Source organism: Oncorhynchus nerka, linkage group LG20, assembly GCF_034236695.1.
Source record: "Oncorhynchus nerka isolate Pitt River linkage group LG20, Oner_Uvic_2.0, whole genome shotgun sequence".
Classification (NCBI taxonomy): Eukaryota; Metazoa; Chordata; class Actinopteri; order Salmoniformes; family Salmonidae; genus Oncorhynchus; species Oncorhynchus nerka.
In genome coordinates, this window is record NC_088415.1 from 40,090,552 (window position 1) to 40,111,596 (window position 21,045).

General features: G+C 44.4%; 2 protein-coding genes across 2 annotated transcripts in view; one reads left to right on the top strand and one right to left on the bottom strand.

The window, feature by feature from the left end:
* Positions 1-12,628, top strand: LOC115102503 (rab GDP dissociation inhibitor alpha). The gene is made up of 11 exons (XM_029622527.2): positions 1-289; positions 1,205-1,312; positions 1,533-1,632; positions 4,733-4,867; positions 5,013-5,211; positions 5,409-5,540; positions 5,751-5,850; positions 6,027-6,198; positions 6,426-6,570; positions 9,476-9,530; positions 9,653-12,628. Exons 1-11 carry the CDS (start codon positions 245-247, stop codon positions 9,803-9,805), a joined length of 1,344 nt encoding a protein of 447 aa, XP_029478387.1. The 5' UTR covers positions 1-244; the 3' UTR covers positions 9,806-12,628.
* The window catches only part of LOC115101907 (inter-alpha-trypsin inhibitor heavy chain H6-like), a 26,437-nt gene continuing 16,225 nt past the window's right edge, over positions 10,834-21,045 (bottom strand). Inside the window, exons 6-18 of the mRNA XM_065005493.1 lie at positions 19,687-19,856; positions 19,423-19,539; positions 19,115-19,286; positions 18,386-18,858; positions 16,358-17,573; positions 15,765-15,797; positions 15,551-15,568; positions 15,328-15,375; positions 15,185-15,208; positions 14,994-15,044; positions 14,771-14,884; positions 14,154-14,558; positions 10,834-14,021 (exon numbers count right to left, since the gene is read on the bottom strand). Of these exons, the coding sequence (XP_064861565.1) occupies positions 13,762-14,021; positions 14,154-14,558; positions 14,771-14,884; positions 14,994-15,044; positions 15,185-15,208; positions 15,328-15,375; positions 15,551-15,568; positions 15,765-15,797; positions 16,358-17,573; positions 18,386-18,858; positions 19,115-19,286; positions 19,423-19,539; positions 19,687-19,856 (3,101 nt within the window). The 3' untranslated portion in view covers positions 10,834-13,761. The remainder of the gene's footprint in view (positions 14,022-14,153; positions 14,559-14,770; positions 14,885-14,993; positions 15,045-15,184; positions 15,209-15,327; positions 15,376-15,550; positions 15,569-15,764; positions 15,798-16,357; positions 17,574-18,385; positions 18,859-19,114; positions 19,287-19,422; positions 19,540-19,686; positions 19,857-21,045) is intronic.

Here is a 21,045-nt window from a genome sequence, read left to right on the forward strand (position 1 = left end):
CACAGCGTTCCACGGTTAGGGCCATTTTTGGTAGTTCTCGCCGGTGACAGTGTGTGGACCAGATTCCACTTATCAATTAAAACTGTTTATAAATAAATAAATACAAACTTAAAACGGCATACACTTGCCCAAAAGAAACGGAGATAAATTGCGTTCGTTCTTCCAACTGGGTTTCTTTTCCTGTCAATTTCCCTGAAATTTCACAAGGCAAAAGAGGGCGAGACAGGAGAGACGGTGATACAACATGGATGAGGAATATGACGTGATCGTTTTGGGAACCGGACTCACAGTAAGTGCTTCATATTAGGGCTTGGCTTGGTGATGTTGCATACTAAACTTAACATTTATGAAGTTTGCCTATGTTCCTTTATTCATCCAATAATGCAATGGATCAGAGCAACTGCGTCCATGGCTGACTTTAAGGAAATGTGATGATAAATAGCCTATCTGCACAAAAGCTGATACGATATCTTTCAATAATAAATCAAACGATATAGCTAGGCTATTTCTTTGGATACATTTGTGTTGTCAATGCATTCTTCATTCGTTGTGCAGCATCTTTAGGCGTAACCCCTGTGTGATGGTGTAGTGGGCCTTCATTGAACAGTATTTGAGCAGGCCTGAGAACGGTTTTAATTAATAGAACCTCTCCGAAGAACTGTATAATGTGTCGCCTGTTATCGCACAATGTGTACCGACTTTACAATGACAAAGCCGACATCTTACGATGGATGTACAATGTCATATTTTGTATTTATTTTTGTTTAGACAAGTTAATGATATAGCCTGAGTGAATATGAACAATATAATATTCAGTACATATGCAAAGAGAGCACAAGTTTATTTTCTTTATTTACATTACAATGATTTGTTTTTATGAGTATGATTATTACTATTATTCTTATGGATGAGACATCCGCTCACGTGTGCACACATCTTGTCCCTCCCTCCTACACCCCTCCTTTATCTCACTACTTCCTCTCTGTCTCTCACACACACACACACACACACACACACACACACACACACACACACACACACACACACACACACACACACACACACACACACACACACACACACACACACACACACATTCTTTCTCACTCTTTCTATCTCTCTCTCTCACACACAAACCCACACACACACAATTGCTTTTCCAATATGAATGTTGATTCATATTTTGCTTTTCATTTTGTTTAAGGAATGCATCCTCTCTGGGATCATGTCTGTGAATGGAAAGAAAGTGCTGCACATGGACAGGAACCCCTACTATGGAGGTGAAAGCTCCTCCATCACCCCTCTGGAAGAGGTAAGGGCAGGGAACATTGTGGATCTAATGGTCATCACTTTATGTGTTAATATCTATTCAAATATTCAATCATATTTCATGTTTTCCATTGTCTATGTCAAATACTTATTCTCTTGTACTTTACTTTTATTTCTGCCCCCAGGTTAATAGTTTGCCATTTGTTAGAAAAATAATAGTCTTCATTGATGTTTTCACTCAAGCATATATTTTCCTTCCATAGCTGTACAAGCGCTTTGAGCTGCCTGACAGCCCTCCAGAGTCTATGGGTCGTGGAAGAGACTGGAATGTGGACCTCATCCCCAAATTTCTAATGGCCAATGGTCAGTTGTGGGATTTGTTTTTAGTTTACACATGAGAGAGAGAGATACCATTTAAACCATTAAATTCATGAATATTACCATTAGCAAAACCAACCAGTACACCAACAGCCTCAATCATGACTCCTGTTGCTCACTACAAGGCAGGGATCATTAAATAGATTCAGGCCGGGGGGCGATTCTTTTCTTCAGCGGATGGTTAGGGGGCTAGACTTTGGAACAGATTTCCAAAATTAAAGTCACATGGAGCTGATTTGATGGTGTTTTGAGAGTCTTTCATGTCCAACAATAATATAAACAAATGATATATATATACACAAAAGTTATATATACCAGTCAAAAGTTTGGACACACCTACTCATTCAAGGGTTTTTCTTTATTTTTACTATTTTCTACATTGTAGAATAATACTGAAGACATCAAAACTATGAAATAACACATATGGAATCACGTAGTAACCAAAAAGGTGTTAAACAAATCAAAATGTATTTTATATTTGAGATTCTTCAAATAGCCACCCTTTGCATTGATGACAGGTTTGCACACTCTTGGCATTCTCTCAACCAGCTTCACCTGGAATGCTTTTCCAACCATCTTGAATGAGTTCCCACATATGCTGAGCACTTGTTGGATGCTTGTTGGATGCTTTTCCGGATGCATCAACTGATGCAGCACTCCATCACTCTCCTTCTTGGTCAAATAGCCCTTACACAGCCTGGAGGTGTGTTTTGGGTCATTGTCCTGTTGAAAAACAAATGATAGTCCCACTAAGCGCAAACCAGATGGGATGCATATCACTGCAGAATGCTGTGGTAGCCATGCTGGTTAAGTGTGTCTTGAATTCTAAATAAATCACTGACAGTGTCACCACCAAAGCATCACACATCCTCCTCCATGCTTCACGGTGGGAACCACACATGCAGAGATCATCTGTTCACCTACTCTGCGTCTCACAACGATATGATGGTTGGAACCGCCGGGAGGCTGGCATCTAGTCAGAATTCTTCTGTCCAGTGTCTGTGTTCTTTTGTCCATCTTAATCTTTTCTTTTTATTGGCCAGTCTGAGATATGACATTTACTTTGCAACTCTGCCTAGAAGGCCAGCATCCCGGAGTCGCCTCTTCACTATTGACGTTGAGACTGGTGTTTTGCGGGTACTATTTAACGAAGCTGCCAGTTGAGGACTTATGAGACGTCTGTTTCTCAAACTAGATACTCTAATGTCCTCTTGCTCAGTTGTGCACAGGGGCCTCCCACTTCACTTTCTATTCTGGTTAGAGCCAGTTTGTGTTGTTCTGTGAAGGGAGTAGTACACAGTGTTGTACAAGATCTTCAGTTTCTTGGCAATTTCTTGCATGGAATAGACTTCATTTCTCAGTACATGAATAGACTGACGAGTTTCAGAAGAAAGTACTTTGTTTCTGGTCAATTTGAGCCTGTAATCGAACCCACAAATGCTGATGCTCCAGATACTCAACTAGTCTAAATATGGCTAGTTTTATTGCTTCTTTAATCAGAAACAACAGTTTCCAGCTGTGCTATCATAATTGCAAAAGGGTTTTCTAATGATCAATTAACCTTTTAAAATGATAAACTTGGATTAGCTAACACAATGTGCCATTGGAACACAGGAGTGATGGTTGCTGATAATGGGCCTTTGTACGCCTATGTAGATATTCCATTAAAAATCAGCCGTTACCAGCTACAATAGTCATTTACAACATTAACAATGTCTACACTTGTAACGGCTTTCTACTGGTGAAGGAGAGTCGGACCAAACTGCAGCGTGTAGATTTCGATCCATGTTTAATAAAACAACTTAACACGAATCAACACACAAACTCAACAAAACAATAAACGAAACGAAAACCGAAAACAGCCTATAAATGTGTCTACAAACCTCTAACAAGGACATCAAGACACACAGGACAATCACCCACAATACAACCAAAGAATATGGCTGCCTAAATATGGTTCCCAATCAGAGACAACGGTAAACACCTGCCTCTGATTGAGAACCACTTCAGACAGCCATAGACTCTCCCAGAACACCCCACTAAGCTACAATCCCACTAAGCTACACACCACATACAAAAACCCATGTCACACCCTGGCCTGACCAAAACATAAAGAAAAACACAAAATACTTCGACCAGGGCGTGACAACACTGTATTTCTGATCAATTTGATGTTATTTTAATGGACAAAACGTGTACTTTTCTTTCAAAAACAAGGACATTTCTAAGTGACCCCAAACTTTTGAACGGTAGTGTATATATATATATATATGCACATTATATATATATATTTATTTTATTTTTTCTTCTCAGAAAACTTTGGGGCCAAATCAAAATCTAACACCAGTTGGGGAACCCTATTACAGGGTGACCAGACGTCCCCAATTTCTGGGGATAGTCCCTGATTTTGGTGTCCTCTCCCCAGCTAGAGCTGTGTCTGGAAATGTCCCAGATTAGCCCTCAGAATAACACAACTCTGAAGTTATATTGAGGCTGATTTTTCAATAATCAAAAGGTGTATCCAATCAGGCATGCATGTGAAAGATGTTGCCTGTCCCTGCAGCAAACTTTTTTTCTCCTGCAGCTTTGCCTTGGACCTCATGAGAATATTTGATAAGTGATACATTGTAACCATCACATGGACAACCATGGTCATGGCAACAAAAAAAAGAAGCAAAGGCTACCAAACTTGGATGATTCTAAAATTACTAGATAGGCTAAGATTAAGGAAACTGTCGAGGGATAATCCATTTCTGTTTTATAACTAATAAAACTATTTGAAAGGCCTATAGTGAAAAGTGATAGTCAAATATAGTTCCATACAAACCCCAAAATTGTTCTGCTTAGCCCCCCCCCCCCCCCCCCCCCTCTCATTTCCAAATATGGTCACCTTAGCTACTAGCCTTAGCTACTAGCCTTACTCACCATACCCACCATACCCATATGCAGACCGTCACCACATCATAGGGATAAGATGGGAGATGTCAATCTTCATCTCCATCGTGCCTGTTGATGAAACACGGTGAAATCTTGGAGTAATTAAATGAAGACCACCCTTTCTTGTCTGTGAATCCAATAAAAACAGGTCAGCTTGTGAAGATGCTGCTATACACCGAGGTGACAAGATACCTGGACTTCAAAGTAGTGGAGGGTAGTTTTGTGTACAAGGGAGGAAAAATCTACAAAGTGCCCTCAACTGAGACTGAGGCACTAGCTTCAAGTAAGTTTCAATGTGCTATAGATTGTGATGTGTGTTCACTATATGTACTACAAAATATGTGATCTTAGATTTGTGCTCTTGAATTAGTATTGTTCTGCTTTGTACAGTATAGTATATTATGTCTTTGTCTTCACTACTTGTCCAGATCTTATGGGTATGTTTGAGAAGAGAAGGTTCCGGAAATTCTTAGTGTTTGTGGCTAACTTTGACGAGAACGACCCTAAGACCTTCGAGGGCGTCGACCCCAAAGTCACCACCATGAAAGATGTGTACAAGAAGTTTGACCTGGGTCAGGATGTCATCGACTTCACTGGCCACGCCCTGGCCCTCTACAGGACAGACGAGTAAGAGCACTTAAATCTATTACTAATCACTAATCTCCTAATAAGATGAGGCACTATCATCCCTATCAGGAAGTAAACTGACATTGCAATTCAACATTTATGCATTGGAATTTCAGTTTACTTCTTGAATTTAAATGGAATTGACCCCAACCCTGACTCTTATTGATCATGTGGCTCTCTCTATCCCCCAACTCTAGCTACCTTGATGTGCCCTGTTTGGAGACCATCAACCGCATCAAGCTGTACAGTGAATCCCTGGCCCGATATGGGAAGAGCCCCTACCTGTACCCCCTCTATGGCCTTGGGGAGCTGCCTCAAGGATTCGCCAGGTCTGTGTGTAAAATGTGTAATCCCTAAATCCTTATGGCCTGGCTTTAGTTAGACAAAGCTCTCCATGTTGAATTCTGATCACTCTGTCACAGGATAAAATGATCTAACTGACTAAATTGTAAATGTAAAATGTCTTCAATAGTGTAGAGTATTTTTGCCATATTTGATAATATAGTATAAATCATAGTCTCTCTCTCATACATTTTTAGGTTAAGTGCAATTTATGGAGGAACCTACATGCTCAACAAACCAGTGGAGGAGATAGTAATGGAGGATGGCCATGTGGTGGGAGTGAAGTCTGAGGGAGAGGTAAAATCGCAATTGAATCCGTTTTATAAAATCACAATCTCTTGACTATATAGTAAAGTGGTCAAGACGGTTGATAATACACTGAGGGAAACATATACAATTGGTAGAAGAGGGAAAATACATTATGTGAATATATTCGATTGACATTGTCTTCTATATTGTCCCTCCCCTGTCAGGTGGCTCGGTGCAAACAGCTGATCTGTGACCCCAGCTACATCCAGGACCGAGTGCGTAAGGCAGGTCAGGTGATCAGGGTCATCTGTATCCTCAGCCACCCCATCAAGAACACCAACGACGCCAACTCCTGTCAGATCATCATCCCTCAGAACCAGGTCAACCGCAAGTCAGGTGAGGAGTGGACCAAGTACAGGTTTACTAAGATGGGATGTTTCTGACTTCCTTTTGTCATGATGTAGAGATTTTCTCTCTAACAGTAAGTTTACCTCACAGAGACGATAATAAAAGCAGTTTTTGTAGAGGGGAAAAAGAGAGGAAAAGAGAGTTGAAGAGAGGAATGTCCAATTGTAAAATCTGAATTGAATACTCAATGTTCTAACGTGTGTTCTCTCCTCCAGACATCTACGTGTGTATGATCTCCTACGCCCACAACGTGGCGGCCCAGGGAAAGTACATCGCCATCGTCAGCACCACCGTGGAGACCAGTGAACCTGAGGCTGAGATAGAACCTGCTCTGGAGCTGCTGGAGCCCATTGACCAGAAGTACGTTTCTTCTCCCTCTTCTTCTACCCTTCTCCCTCTTCTTCTACCCTTCTCCCTCTTCTTCTACTCTTCTCCCTCTTCTTATACTCTTCTCCCTATTCTTCTACGGTTCTCCCTCTTCTTCTACAGTTCTCCCTCTTCTTCTACGGTTCTCCCTCTTCTTCTACGGTTCTCCCTCTTCTTCTACGGTTCTCCCTCTTCTTCTACTCTTCTCCTTCTTCTTCTACCCTTCTCTCCTCTTCTTCTACTCTTCTCCCTCTTCTTCTACTCTTCTCCCTCTTCTTCTACTCTTCTCCCTATTCGTCTACGGTTCTCCCTCTTCTTCTACGGTTCTCCCCTCTTCTTCTACGGTTCTCCCTCTTCTTCTACCCTTCTCCCCTCTTCTTCTACTCTTCTCCCTCTTCTCTGATTGTCTTGTATTGTCCAAAACTGTCTCAGCACGTACAATGTGCTGATGAAAATGTGCAGATGAAAATATTGACGAATACGCTGATTCGGTGTGCGAGTTCATTAGAATGTGCGTCGAAGATGTCGTTCCCATAGCAACGATAAAAACATTCCCAAACCAGAAACCGTGGATTGATGGCAGCATTCGCGTGAAACTGAAAGCGCGAACCACTGCTTTTAATCAGGGCAAGGTGTCTGGTAACATGTCCGAATATAAACAATGCAGCTATTCCCTCCGCAAGGCTATTAAACAAGCTAAGCGTCAGTACAGAGACAAAGTGGAATCTCAATTCAATGGCTCAGACACAAGAGGCATGTGGCAGGGTCTACAGTCAATCACGGACTACAAGAAGAAACCCAGCCCAGTCATGGACCAGGATGTCTTGCTCCCAGGCAGACTAAATAACTTTTTTGCCCGCTTTGAGGACAATACAGTGCCACTGACACGGCCTGCAACGAAAACATGCGGTCTCTCCTTCACTGCAGCCGAGGTGAGTAAGACATTTAAACGTGTTAACCCTCGCAAGGCTGCAGGCCCAGACGGCATCCCCAGCCGCGCCCTCAGAGCATGCGCAGACCAGCTGGCCGGTGTGTTTACGGACATATTCAATCAATCCCTATACCAGTCTGCTGTTCCCACATGCTTCAAGAGGGCCACCATTGTTCCTGTTCCCAAGAAAGCTAAGGTAACTGAGCTAAACGACTACCGCCCCGTAGCACTCACTTCCGTCATCATGAAGTGCTTTGAGAGACTAGTCATGGACCATATCACCTCCACCCTACCTGACACCCTAGACCCACTCCAATTTGCTTACCGCCCAAATAGGTCCACAGACGATGCAATCTCAACCACACTGCACACTGCCCTAACCCACCTGGACAAGAGGAATACCTATGTGAGAATGCTGTTCATCGACTACAGCTCGGCATTCAACACCATAGTACCCTCCAAGCTCGTCATCAAGCTCGAGACCCTGGGTCTCGACCCCGCCCTGTGCAACTGGGTACTGGACTTCCTGACGGGCCGCCCCAGGTGGTGAGGGTAGGCAACAACATCTCCTCCCCGCTGATCCTCAACACGGGGGCCCCACAAGGGTGCGTTCTGAGCCCTCTCCTGTACTCCCTGTTCACCCACGACTGCGTGGCCACGCACGCCTCCAACTCAATCATCAAGTTTGCGGACGACACAACAGTGGTAGGCTTGATTACCAACAACGACGAGACGGCCTACAGGGAGGAGGTGAGGGCCCTCGGAGTGTGGTGTCAGGAAAATAACCTCACACTCAACGTCAACAAAACTAAGGAGATGATTGTGGACTTCAGGAAACAGCAGAGGGAACACCCCTATCCACATCGATGGAACAGTAGTGGAGAGGGTAGCAAGTTTTAAGTTCCTCGGCATACACATCACAGACAAACTGAATTGGTCCACTCACACTGACAGCGTCGTGAAGAAGGCGCAGCAGCGCCTCTTCAACCTCAGGAGGCTGAAGAAATTCGGCTTGTCACCAAAAGCACTCACAAACTTCTACAGATGCACAATCGAGAGCATCCTGGCGGGCTGTATCACCGCCTGGTACGGCAACTGCTCCGCCCTCAACCGTAAGGCTCTCCAGAGGGTAGTGAGGTCTGCACAACGCATCACCGGGGCAAACTACCTGCCCTCCAGGACACCTACACCACCCGATGTTACAGGAAGGCCATAAAGATCATCAAGGACATCAACCACCCGAACCACTGCCTGTTCACCCCGCTATCATCCAGAAGGCGAGGTCAGTACAGGTGCATCAAAGCTGGGACTGAGAGACTGAAAAACAGCTTCTATCTCAAGGCTATCAGACTGTTAAACAGCCACCATTGAGTGGCTGCTGCCAACACACTGTCATTGACACTGACCCAACTCCAGCCACTTTAATAATGGGAATTGATGGGAAATGATGTAAATATATCACTAGCCACTTTAAACAATGCTACCTTATATAATGTTACTTACCCTACATTATTCATCTCATATGCATACGTATATACTGTACTCTACATCATCAACTGCATCCTTATGTAATACATGTATCACTAGCCACTTTAACTATGCCACTTTGTTTACTTTGTCTACATACTCATCTCATATGTATATACTGTACTCGATACCATCTACTGTATGCTGCTCTGTACCATCACTCACTCATATATCCTTATGTACATATTCTTTATCCCCTTACACTGTGTATAAGACAGTAGTTTTAGAATTGTTAGTTAGATTACTTGTTGGTTATCACTGCATTGTCGGAACTAGAAGCACAAGCATTTCGCTACACTTGCATTAACATCTGCTAACCATGTGTATGTGACAAATAAAATTGGATTTGATTTGATGTGTGCTATCACAAATTAATGAAATGAATAGCAGTAAGGACGTTTTTGTGAAATAATAACTGATGTCTCCCCTCTTTATCTGCAGGTTTGTGTCCCTCAGTGACCTCTATGAGCCCACAGATGACGGTACTGAGAGCCAGGTGAGTCAAACACATCTAGATATACACTACCGTCTATATTTCTATACGACTATTTATGAGACATGTTTTAGGACAAGGCATTGGAGTGAAAGAAAACCTGTGGGATTTTGTGTCTCGTTCAGATATTCGCCTCGTCAGCCTACGACGCCACCACTCACTTCGAGACCACCTGCAACGACATCAAGGACATCTACAAGCGTATGACAGGCAGCGACTTTGACTTTGAGAACATGAAGCGCAAACAGAACGATGTGTTTGGGGAGGATGAGCAATGAGGAGGGAGGAGCATCAGGGAAAGGGAGAGGCGGAGAGAGGAGTGAGAAGGGGTTTTTAAATAGAAAAGAGATCATATCATAGAGGGTAGGACGGTACAAAGATAGGGCTAGGGTACTGTAAGGGTAGTGTATTAAGCTGGGTACTGTATTTGGGAGATAGTGGGGGAGTCTGAATAAGTGAAGGTTCTAGGTAATGGGTGGTGATGGATCTAGGGAGTTCTAGGAGGTTCTAGGTTCTGTGTGTGTGGTTCTGACTCCTTTTGCTCATGTCCCTCCCTTTCCTGAGGTCTCCGTACTCAAACACATTTGAAACACTCACACACATCGTTCCAAGGCTCACATTCCCTATATCTATCACTGAAATGCAGGGTTGATATGGTCTTTCATTCCATTTTTGATTATCTATAAACTACATGTCTAAACTATTATCATTAGAGGTAGACTGATTCATTGTTGTGGCAATTTCAAAGTATTTTTCTCATATCAAGGTCAATGACATTGCAAGAATGTCTGAATTCTGATGTAAAATGAATGAATGACTAACTAGAAAATTTGAAGTGGAAACTGTTTTTGAAAAGACAGTTTGGTCATAAATAGTGATTTGCCTCTGCTCTGGATGTCACCTCTAATCGACATGCATGCATATTTTACACATAGTAGGATTGTACATAGAACATGATGACACAGCAGCGTTCTGAAGGCTGGGCCATTCTCACACTGATCATTCCATCCTGTCAACCCTGCTTTCACTCTCGTCTATTACTGGTCTGTTGCCCATCTTACTTATTTACATAGATTGCTCCTTTTTCAGCAAATATCTCTCTCGGTCAGACAAAATGTTTAAAAATGAAAAGTTATTGATATATCAATGGGCTGTTCTGTTAAACTGATAGTGCTCACTTTGCAGTGCTGTTGTGTTCCCTGCGCTAGCAGACAAGCTAACCGGTGGCTAACTGTTCTGTTGTCCCTAAAACCACGTTTTGTTTCTCTTGTCTGTTGTGTGATGTCCAAGGTACAGTTTTGAACGGTTTACCTTTGTATTTACACCATTATGAGTTTTATTTCGTAATATTTGGGGCACATTTTCACTTGCTGAAGTTATGAAGTTTACTGAATTTGAAACGGAAACATGGACGGATACTCCGAAGTGGACTTTGAGGTCAAACAGTGAAAAAAGGTCAATTGTGGTGCAGAAAAGCGAGAGATTTAACTGTGAGGGTCTGTCCGGAGGTTAGGCATGTTGGTGAGGTTTTATGAGTAAGTATGGAAGAGTTTGTCATGGAATGAGAGTGTTTTAATCAAAAAAGGGAGGTCCGATCAGATCACGACACGTTGAGATGCGAGGAAGGTGATAAGAACCAATGTAGCTCGGGAATGTCGCAGACTTGAGATCAGGAAAGTGTCACTTTTGTGTTAAAGACGGCAGACTGAACTCTCGGCTTGTCGTGAAAGGAAGCACCAGATCATGTTATGATCAAACTAACCCTTGTTGCATATGTCACACAGAGCGACTAATTCCCTTTGAACTCCTGCCAGGCAACCTTACAGTGGCTAGTGGAGGGAAAAAACTGACACTCCCAAAATGTAAAACACTTAACAGGATGCAGTATTACAAAACGTCCTGAGGCCATGGTATAAAGTGCCTCCCCAGAGTATGAACCAATATGCTTTTACTTGGTTTTAGCCTTAATTTGGGGTCTTATTCAATATGTTCGGGTTCTCTAAAAATGCGATCATTTCATTCTATTTAAAAACAATGTAATCTGCCGATTATTCCTGTCCTTCGAGCGATAATTGATGTCAGTTGATTGACTTGATGCAGCAAATGTCCTGTGTATTTCATGACTGCTAACTGTGCACATTGTATTTCCACTAACTACTACCCACACATTGTTACATAGAGATAGAATCTTTAGAATTCCAGTCCATCTATTCACATGGTATAATAACTCCAGTGGTCCTGTGGACTTGGCTGTGCTCCTACGTCAGTCTCCCCCCATTGTAGCTTCCCTTAACCGCCATTCTGTCTGATCCTTTGGAGTTAGCGGTGTTTTTCTTCATCTATGTTTCCATGTGTGACATTGTCTTGAGGTGTGGATCAGCGGCGTGGTTACTTATTTACAGTACAGTACATATCAAATGGTGGGCGGCAAACCTTACCCTTCAAACATATGATGACAGTAACACGGTGGAAGCTAGTGTGAACGATTGCCTCTCCCTTCCTGTAGTCCCTCCATAACTATATCTCTAAACGACGCAGTTATCACAAGTTCGGGGTGGCTTTATGTGTCTTATTATTATAATGGTATTTTTTATTTATTTCATTTCACTTATTCAACGTGTTCTTGTGGTGGAAGGTTTAAGTGAAACGCTGACTCTGCTTCTCTGCGATTAATTTGTTATATTATCATAACGGAACTGATCTGAGAGGGATGCATATATGCAGATGTCACTTGTTTTTGCTTTGTTGTCGTTTACTGTGTCATGTTTCACCTGATTTAGTGGTTATTATTAGTGTTACGTGGGTTAAGCATTATTAACAGGTCTGATAACAGGTTGGGATGGATAACAGTAGGACGATAGCAACAGTCTCTGGCCCTCGATCATCGGGTCCATTTCACGCTTTTAACCTTTCAGACACATGTCTGAAGACTGTGCACAGTTTACACTTTGTGTGAATTTCATTCTGGAATCATGTTATCTTGGTGATTACTGGAATAGTGTTAAGTTTACTCTGCAAGCTTATCTAGTTATATTTGAACCTTTTTCCCCTTCCTCACCACCAGATGTTTTCTTCTCTTTTTTTTCTTAAAAAAAACAAAACAAATGCCTACAATGTGGTTGTACTGTATTAATTTAAGAGTTTTTGCCTTTGACAAATGTTATATCGATGATATCCCTTGACATTGACGAAAACATCGGTCAGTCTGAGTAGCAGACAACTCACAGTCCTTTGTTTGATCACTAGTATGTGAACAATGCCTAATAATGTATTGTGTAACAAACAAATAAAATGAAACTTATGAACGAAATTATAGAAAAAAATAATAAAAGCACATGGCAAAACCTGAAAAGTGAAATCCAAAGTGTCTGTGTTTCAACAGAAGTGAATGATTTTGTGTAAAACTACTCCGATAGACGAGTTCCATAGACAATTTTTTAAAATAAGATTTAGTCCTTTTATAACTTATACTTCACAATAAAACTGAAACAATTAAAATACAACTCTGACCCTCTATATAAAATGACACATTGCTAAAAAAATCAAATTATCTATTCATATATTTGTTATAACATTGGAATTATAAATTGTCCTTATGAAGCATATGATTTTTTGCGAATGAGAGTTTGGATTTAGCTGTATGTCAAGATCAAGCAGCATTTGTCTGCAGAGGTATAGAGACAATTAACATATCTAACTGTTGCCACGTTAACAGCAGAAGAAGTCTGTCCCCTGTTGTTATTTCAGAAAGACACTGGTGCAATGACCTCATCCCATCTCCTATATTATCTTTCCATGTCGGACACCTATGAGAATTACCTCATCATTCTTTAGATTTCTTACTGGACTCAATCTCTGTCTCTCTCTCTCTATTTCTCTCGCTCTTTTGTCTTTGTATCTGTCTCTCTTTGTGTCCCTCTCTCTGTCTCTCTCTCATTTTCATAATCATGAACATGAATTCATGCACACTTTCAGAGGAGAGAGAGTAATAACCCACTATGTCATGTTGGTATTGAAGGCTAGCCAGCAGCACACTAGTCACAGTGCTGTTTGTCCTTGCAGAGACACTGTATTTTCCCATTGGCCTGAGCTGCCCAGCTTTGAGGTGTTGGTAGCTAGATGAGTGGCTCGGTTCCAATCTCTATACTAGCATACCACTTAGTATGAAGCAATGTACTAGGCATGTGTATTCTAAGTGGAGTGCTAATACTGGATGGACATTTGAAAATAGTATTTACATGTTATCCACCAGGTAGCTCTGGTATGGATGACCCAACAGTTTCTCCACCTGTGCCTTGGGCACGACCCAACACCTGCCCAGGTGACGTTTCCTCACTGTGTCCTTCAGGGTCTTGTCCTGTAGGGTGATGGGTACGTGAATCGCCCCCCACCTCAGCACCCCCCTGGACAGGACCCCCTCTTTACTAGGCTGGGGCGGTGTGTCACTAGGGTCCTTCACCGGCGTCACACTCATGTCCGCATGCTGGAACTGGCCTGTTGGAAAGAGGGGACAATGAGAGGGCAGTCAATCACAACATATGTATTTTCCCATAGCCTTTTATACAGCAACACTTTAGGGCCAGGTGTATGTAACAAGTCAAGGAAACTGGTTTAAAGACAACGTACCCAGTAGGCCTTGGGTTGAAGGAGAGAGGCCTTGTCCATCAGTGATATAGAACCCGAGGTGCGCCATCTGCAGGTAGCTGGGCTGTTTGTAGTGGTGGAACAGAACCAGGAAACAAATATCCTTCGCCAGCTCGATCCGACAGCTCTGATGGATGTCATCTGTGGTGTCCACAGATACCGCCACGCCCTGCCTCGTTACAGATCCCTGCAGATTAGTGGGTAGGGTGTCCCGTCCCTCCCCTTCCACCACCACGGCGTCCAATGAGAGTGTGATCACTATGCCACCCAGCCCGCCGCGCCCGCCCATGGCAGTGGAGATGGTTATCTTGTCAAAGTAAGTGCGGGAGCGGTCCTCTACGTCTTGCTTGGACGGAGCCCACATGAGATGGCCGTCCACCGTGATACCTTGAGGGGAAGAGGAAGGCATGGGTTAGCTGAGAGGAAGGCAGAATGTAGGTGTTCTTTAATGTGATCCCATTTTAATATACTGTGTGCCTATAAAATGTTATGGTCCTTCTAAAGTAGATTATACTGCACATGTTTTAAATTCAATGACATGCCACTAATATAAGACTACCGTTCTGGACTTTTGTTTGTGGTAGTCTGTGCTGACTAACCTCTCTCTGGGTCTTCCAGCAGTCTCAGTACGTCGTTGGCCCTGCCGTCCACCGTGAAACACAGATTCTGTTTCAGTTTGGGGAGCTGGACCATAAAATGAGGGTCTCCATCAACTAAAATAAAAAACATTGAACATAAAGACAAAGGTGAGAAACAGATTTTACAGTTATATGTTACGTTACTGGTTATGTTATGTTACTGGTTAAAGTGTAAGCCCCTTACCAGAAGAGGAGAAGACTCTGACAGAACTCAGTCTGGAGGTGGGGCCTGGCACTGGAAGGACAACAGGTACAACTGAGACTGCGTGTTATCTTTCTGAAGCACTGAAACCAATGACAGATCAGAGCCTACTAACATCTCTGAAGTACATTGATCTTATGCTAGACTACACAGAAAAACAATGAAATACTTACAAAGATTTGATGCTGATTCATCCCCTGAAAAGATACAAATTCCGAAAGCGTGTTAAATATCTGTATCAACTGAGGGAACGTACAAAGTATCCCTATTGCCAACACAACTAAATAGTTCTACATATTAGTCAACTGTGACTTACAGGAATCATAGTTGAGGTCGTAGTCTTGGTCGTAGGTTGCATCATAATCTAAAAGATCCAATCATATGGTCATCATTAGACACCAGACAGACACAGTACAAAAAATATCCTCTCCCTGAGTTGGTCTGAGGGGCTTTCATCAGAATCTCTATAGGAGGAAACGACAGCTTTGAAGATGCAATGAATTGGTTTGTCAATGCAGGGAAGTAAGAGAGGAACTCACCTTTATCTCGGTCCATATCTAAGGTAGAGAGACATGGAGAAAACACAGATTGAGACAGTGATACACTAAAGGACTACTTCATCACTTTTTAACCTCCTACCCATTATCTCTGTATTCAAATACAGCATGTATCCCTTTCAAGAATTATATTTCAGGACATTTGTGCAACAGAGCTGAAACAGAATGATGAAATCTTCTGGTATGGTTGATTCACCTTTTCTATGGATCTGGATGGATGTGGAGACATCTGGTGGAAAGAAGAGGAACATGTCACAATTCAGCCAGAAATGGTGGATTGATAGTGCCGGTGCTGCATTCAATTGTACTAATATTTACAGGTACAAGATATGGACTGTAAGTTCAATACCTGATGCAACACAATTCATATAATATGCAATACTGTTATTTAATTAAAAATGTATCCTTTAAGACAAGTATTATCAACTTTACTTTGCATTGTAGTAGTTGAAGTTCCAAGTGAGATTGACAGAGAGCGAGAAAACCAATCTCATAAATGGTATCGTAGCATCTGTCAACAGACTGTGGGACGCAATGACTAACAAGGAATATTGTTCTGGAGGGCTGGTTTTTGTAATTGATGATTTGGATAAATCACGATATCACAGTGGCTCACATCTTTAACATTTTGGAAGAGGAGGGGACATTTAGCCCTTACACTTGCAGAGAGAGAGAGGGGATGGAGCTACCGCCCTACTTACGCCCTTTTCTAAAACATCTGCCCTCAGAACTTAATCTAGCACCTGTGAGATTTTAGTTCTGAGTTTCCAAGATTAGTGGAATACCAACCCAGTAGTCCTGCAGCCTCCCACAGTTTAGGCCCGTCTGTGATGCCTGGCATGGGGGCAAATGTGGCAGAGACAAAGGTGGCAATCTGGTCCACATCTGAGACTGGGTCTGTGTTACGGCCCTGTGGTGCTGGAGTAGGGGCGACGGACAGAACACTGTACAGGAATGTGGTAACCTGAGGTGGATGGGCGTCAGTGGCAGACATGGTGGCATTCTCTGAAGAGGAGGAGGAGAGGGGTATTCTAACTGGAGGGAGGACTGTTCTAACAGAGATGGGAAGGGGCGTGGCGGGTTTCCAAGGCTGTAGAGCAGGGGTTGGATCGGTTCTGACTGAGGTGGGGGTGGTAGTGGAGGTAGTGGTTTTCACAGTTGTAGGGACTGTAGTCTTAACTGTGGTGGGTGATGTGGTAGGGACGGTCTTTACTATGTTGGGTGGAGGGGTGGTTGTGGTTTTCCCAGGTGCAGGTGCGGCAGCTGTTTTGAGCGAGTTGGCCAGGGGGGTAGAGAATATCCTGGCGGGAGGGGCAGGGGCAGTTTTAGGAGAGCTGGGAGGAGGGGTGGGGTTTTTTCCCGAGAGAGGGGCATGGACGGTTTTGGCGGCACTGGGGCTGGGGGAGCTAGTCTTAGTGGTTTTCTTGGGGGATGGTGGAGCCACTGTTTTTGCCACGCTGGGTGGGGTGGAGGCCTTTCTGGGTTGAGGTGGAGGTTGGGGAGGTGGATGCTTGGTGACAAGAGGGTCTGGCTTAGCTTCGTTACTCCTGGGCTTTTTCACAGGGATGGGGGAGGCTATTTCGGTGGCAGTAGTGTGGGCAACTGTGGTTGTTGTAGTAGCTCTACTAGTGGTGTTGGTGGGCTTGGTGGTAGTTGTGGTGGCGGGTTGAGCTGTCGTAGTTGACACTGTGGTAGGAATTTCATCTGCATCAGGCTTGACTACAACAAGGGAAGTAACAGGCGTGACAAAGTTGAACTTGAGGGAGAGGTTGGTTGCCTTCTCGCCCAGCAGTTTCTGCATGACCAGGTCGGTGCTGTTCAGTTTGGCCAGCAGCAGCTCTTTGATCGTGAAGTAAGCCCAGAGACGACGTACGAAGCTGGAGATCCCACCCATGCCCCCAGGGCAGCCCATGGAGTAGGCTGTCCCATTCTCCTCTCCTTTAGACACCAACACGTCGTTCTCGATCTTCACTTTCTGCTTAGAGTCACTGGCTGTCAGAGACACCTAAGAAGAGAATAGAGGAGAGGAGAAGGAAAGAGAAATGAAGAGAAGAGATGAGAAGGGAAGAGAAATGAAGAGAAGAGGGGAGAGGAGAAGGGAAGAGAAATGAAGAGAAGAGAGGAGAGGAGAAGGGAAGAGAAATTAAGAGAAGAGAGGAGAAGGGAAGAGAAATGAAGAGAAGAGAGGAGAGGAGAAGGGAAGAGAAATGAAGAGAAGAGAGGAGAGGAGAAGAGAGGAGAGAAGAAGGGAAGAGAAATGAAGAGAAGAGGGGAGAGGAGAAGGGAAGAGAAATGAAGAGAAGAGAGGAGAAGTGAAGAGAAGAGGGGAGAGGAGAAGGGAAGAGAAATGAAGAGAAGAGAGGAGAGGAGAAGGGAAGTGAAGAGAAGAGAGGAGAAGGGAAGATAAATGAAGAAAAGAGAGGAGAGGAGAAGGGAAGAGAAATGAAGAGAGGAGAGGAGAAGGGAAGAGAAATTAAGAGAAGAGAAGAGAGGAGAAGGAAAGAGAAATGAAGAGAGGAGAAGGGAAGAGAAATGAAGAGAAGAGGGGAGAGGAGAAGGGAAGAGAGGAAAGGAGAAGGGAATAGAGAAGAGAAGGGAAGAGAAGAGAAGGGAATAGAGAAGAGAAGAGAATAGAGAAGGGAAGAGAACTGAAGAGAAGAGAAGAGAAATGAAGAGAAGAGAAGGGAATAGAGAAGGGAAGAGAAGAGAAGCAAATAAAACAAAAGCTTTATCAATATCAATATTTCCCCAAAAATTAAATGTTCCATCAACTCATGGTAAAAACAATGGACAATTACAACATGATGTGATACCAACCTTCAGATTCCTGACCCCTGGCTTGACCTTCCCAGTGACCACCAGCTCTGAGCCCTGGAAGTAGTTAGGGAAGAGGGAGCGGGTGACGTCGAAGGCCTGGTCGTCCAAGTAGGTCAGCTGGATGTCTGACAGTAGCGGGCTGGCTACCTCATCGTAGAATCCCTTCAACTGGAGTGCGGCGTCTGTGTCCTCGTACACCATCCTCGCCATGCCACGGTTGTCCAGTGCCAGGCGCCGCAGCAAGGGGAAGTCGGCGTCGTCTCCGAAGGCCAGGCCAAACAGAGAGGCGGAACCCAGAGCGCTCTTAGCGTTGCTAAGGATAGATTCGCCGGACGTCACGCCGATGGTAGCTTCACCGTCCGTCAAGAAGATGACCAAAGGGACCCGACGGAAGCCACCGGAAGAGGACGAGGAAGAGGCAGAGGGGTTGACCAGTTGGGCGGCTGAGAGGAGGGCCGCGTTGATGTTGGTCCCTGGAGGATGAGAGAGGGAAGGTGGTGTGGAGAAGGGAAGGTGGCGTGGAGAAGGGAAGGTGGCGTGGAGAAGGGAAGGGAAGGTGGCGTGGAGAAGGGAAGGTGGTGTGGAGAAGAGAGGGAGGTGTGGAGGAAATGGAGGAGAGAGGATGCAGAAGAGGAGACAGAAGATGGAATACAGGCCGTGTTTTAGCGGTCTTGTCAGGTTGCTGCAGATATAATGCAATTCGAGCACATCAGACTCAATCCCACTCACATCCCTCAGCGATGATCCTCTTGACAAATTCCTTAGCGTCTCGTACGTTATTCCGCGTGGCCCTCACTGTGCGACCCTTCTTCCAGGTGAGGACCTTGTCTGAGAAGGTGATGATGTTGAAGTGGTCCCCTTCACGAAGATCTCCCAGGATAGTGGACATTGCCTGCTTTGTCTGGTCCACACCAATACAGAGTGAGAAGAGAAATGATCATTTTATTGATATAATGTAGTGTCAATGTTGTCATTCTTGTCTAAATGAATGAGGTGTAGCTGGATGCAATTTGAGAGGGGTAAAACATCTACTGTACCTGTTTGATCTTGGTGCCAATCATGGAGCCACTGACATCAATGACAAAGATGACATCCTTGGGGACCACAGGAAGCCCCCGAGGTGCAAAGTAGTGGGCAAAGTATCCATCAAACACCTGAGGCAGGCCAACAGAAGAGAAGAATCCCTCATTGGATTAGATGATTGCCTCGCTAGATACCGTCTTTGTACAGTATTTGTTGTGAAAGAGTTTGGGCCTACACAGTGTGTAGTGCTTGCGCGTATGTGTGTTTTGTGCACTGACCTGGATGTCTCCCATGAGGTCGCTGAGCTCTACATCGTACTGGATGATGTAGTCAGCGTTGAGTCCCTTCGAGGTGACACTGCTCTGCTGCTGCAGGCTGGGGTTGTAATGAACACGGGCACAACAAGGGTTCTGCTGGATCTCAGTGGAGGCTGGGGCTTCTGTCTCACCTGGATGGGAGAGGAAGACCAGAGAACACCCATGTCAATGTGCATGTTTGAGGTGTACTACATGTACATTGCATCCTACTATACAATACCTACTCATCACTGTGATCCAGATGAGTGATCATGCAACTTGCCTTGTTCAAACTGATTTACATTTACATTTAAGTCATTTAGCAGACGCTCTTATCCAGAGCGACTTACAAATTGGTGCATTCACCTTATGACATCCAGTGGAGCAGCCACTTTACAATAGTGCATCTAAATCTTTTAAGGGGGGTGAGAAGGATTACTTTATCCTATCCTAGGTATTCCTTAAAGAGGTGGGGTTTCAGGTGTCTCCGGAAGGTGGTGATTGACTCCGCTGTCCTGGCGTCGTGAGGGAGTTTGTTCCACCATTGGGGGGCCAGAGCAGCGAACAGTTTTGACTGGGCTGAGCGGGAACTGTACTTCCTCAGTGGTAGGGAGGCGAGCAGGCCAGAGGTGGATGAACGCAGTGCCCTTGTTTGGGTGTAGGGCCTGATCAGAGCCTGGAGGTACTGAGGTGCCGTTCCCCTCACAGCTCCGTAGGCAAGCACCATGGTCTTGTAGCGGATGCGAGCTTCAACTGGAAGCCAGTGGAGAGAGCGGAGGAGCGGGGTGACGTGAGAGAACTTGGGAAGGTTGAACACCAGACGGGCTGCGGCGTTCTGGATGAGTTGTAGGGGTTTAATGGCACAGACAGGGAGCCCAGCCAACAGCGAGTTGCAGTAATCCAGACGGGAGATGACAAGTGCCTGGATTAGGACCTGCGCCGCTTCCTGTGTGAGGCAGGGTCGTACTCTGCGGATGTTGTAGAGCATGAACCTACAGGAACGGGCCACCGCCTTGATGTTAGTTGAGAACGACAGGGTGTTGTCCAGGATCACGCCAAGGTTCTTAGCGCTCTGGGAGGAGGACACAGTGGAGTTGTCAACCGTGATGGCGAGATCATGGAACGGGCAGTCCTTCCCGGGAGGAAGAGCAGCTCCGTCTTGCCGAGGTTCAGCTTGAGGTGGTGATCCGTCATCCACACTGATATGTCTGCCAGACATGCAGAGATGCGATTCGCCACCTGGTCATCAGAAGGGGAAAGGAGAAGATTAATTGTGTGTCGTCTGCATAGCAATGATAGGAGAGACCATGTGAGGTTATGACAGAGCCAAGTGACTTGGTG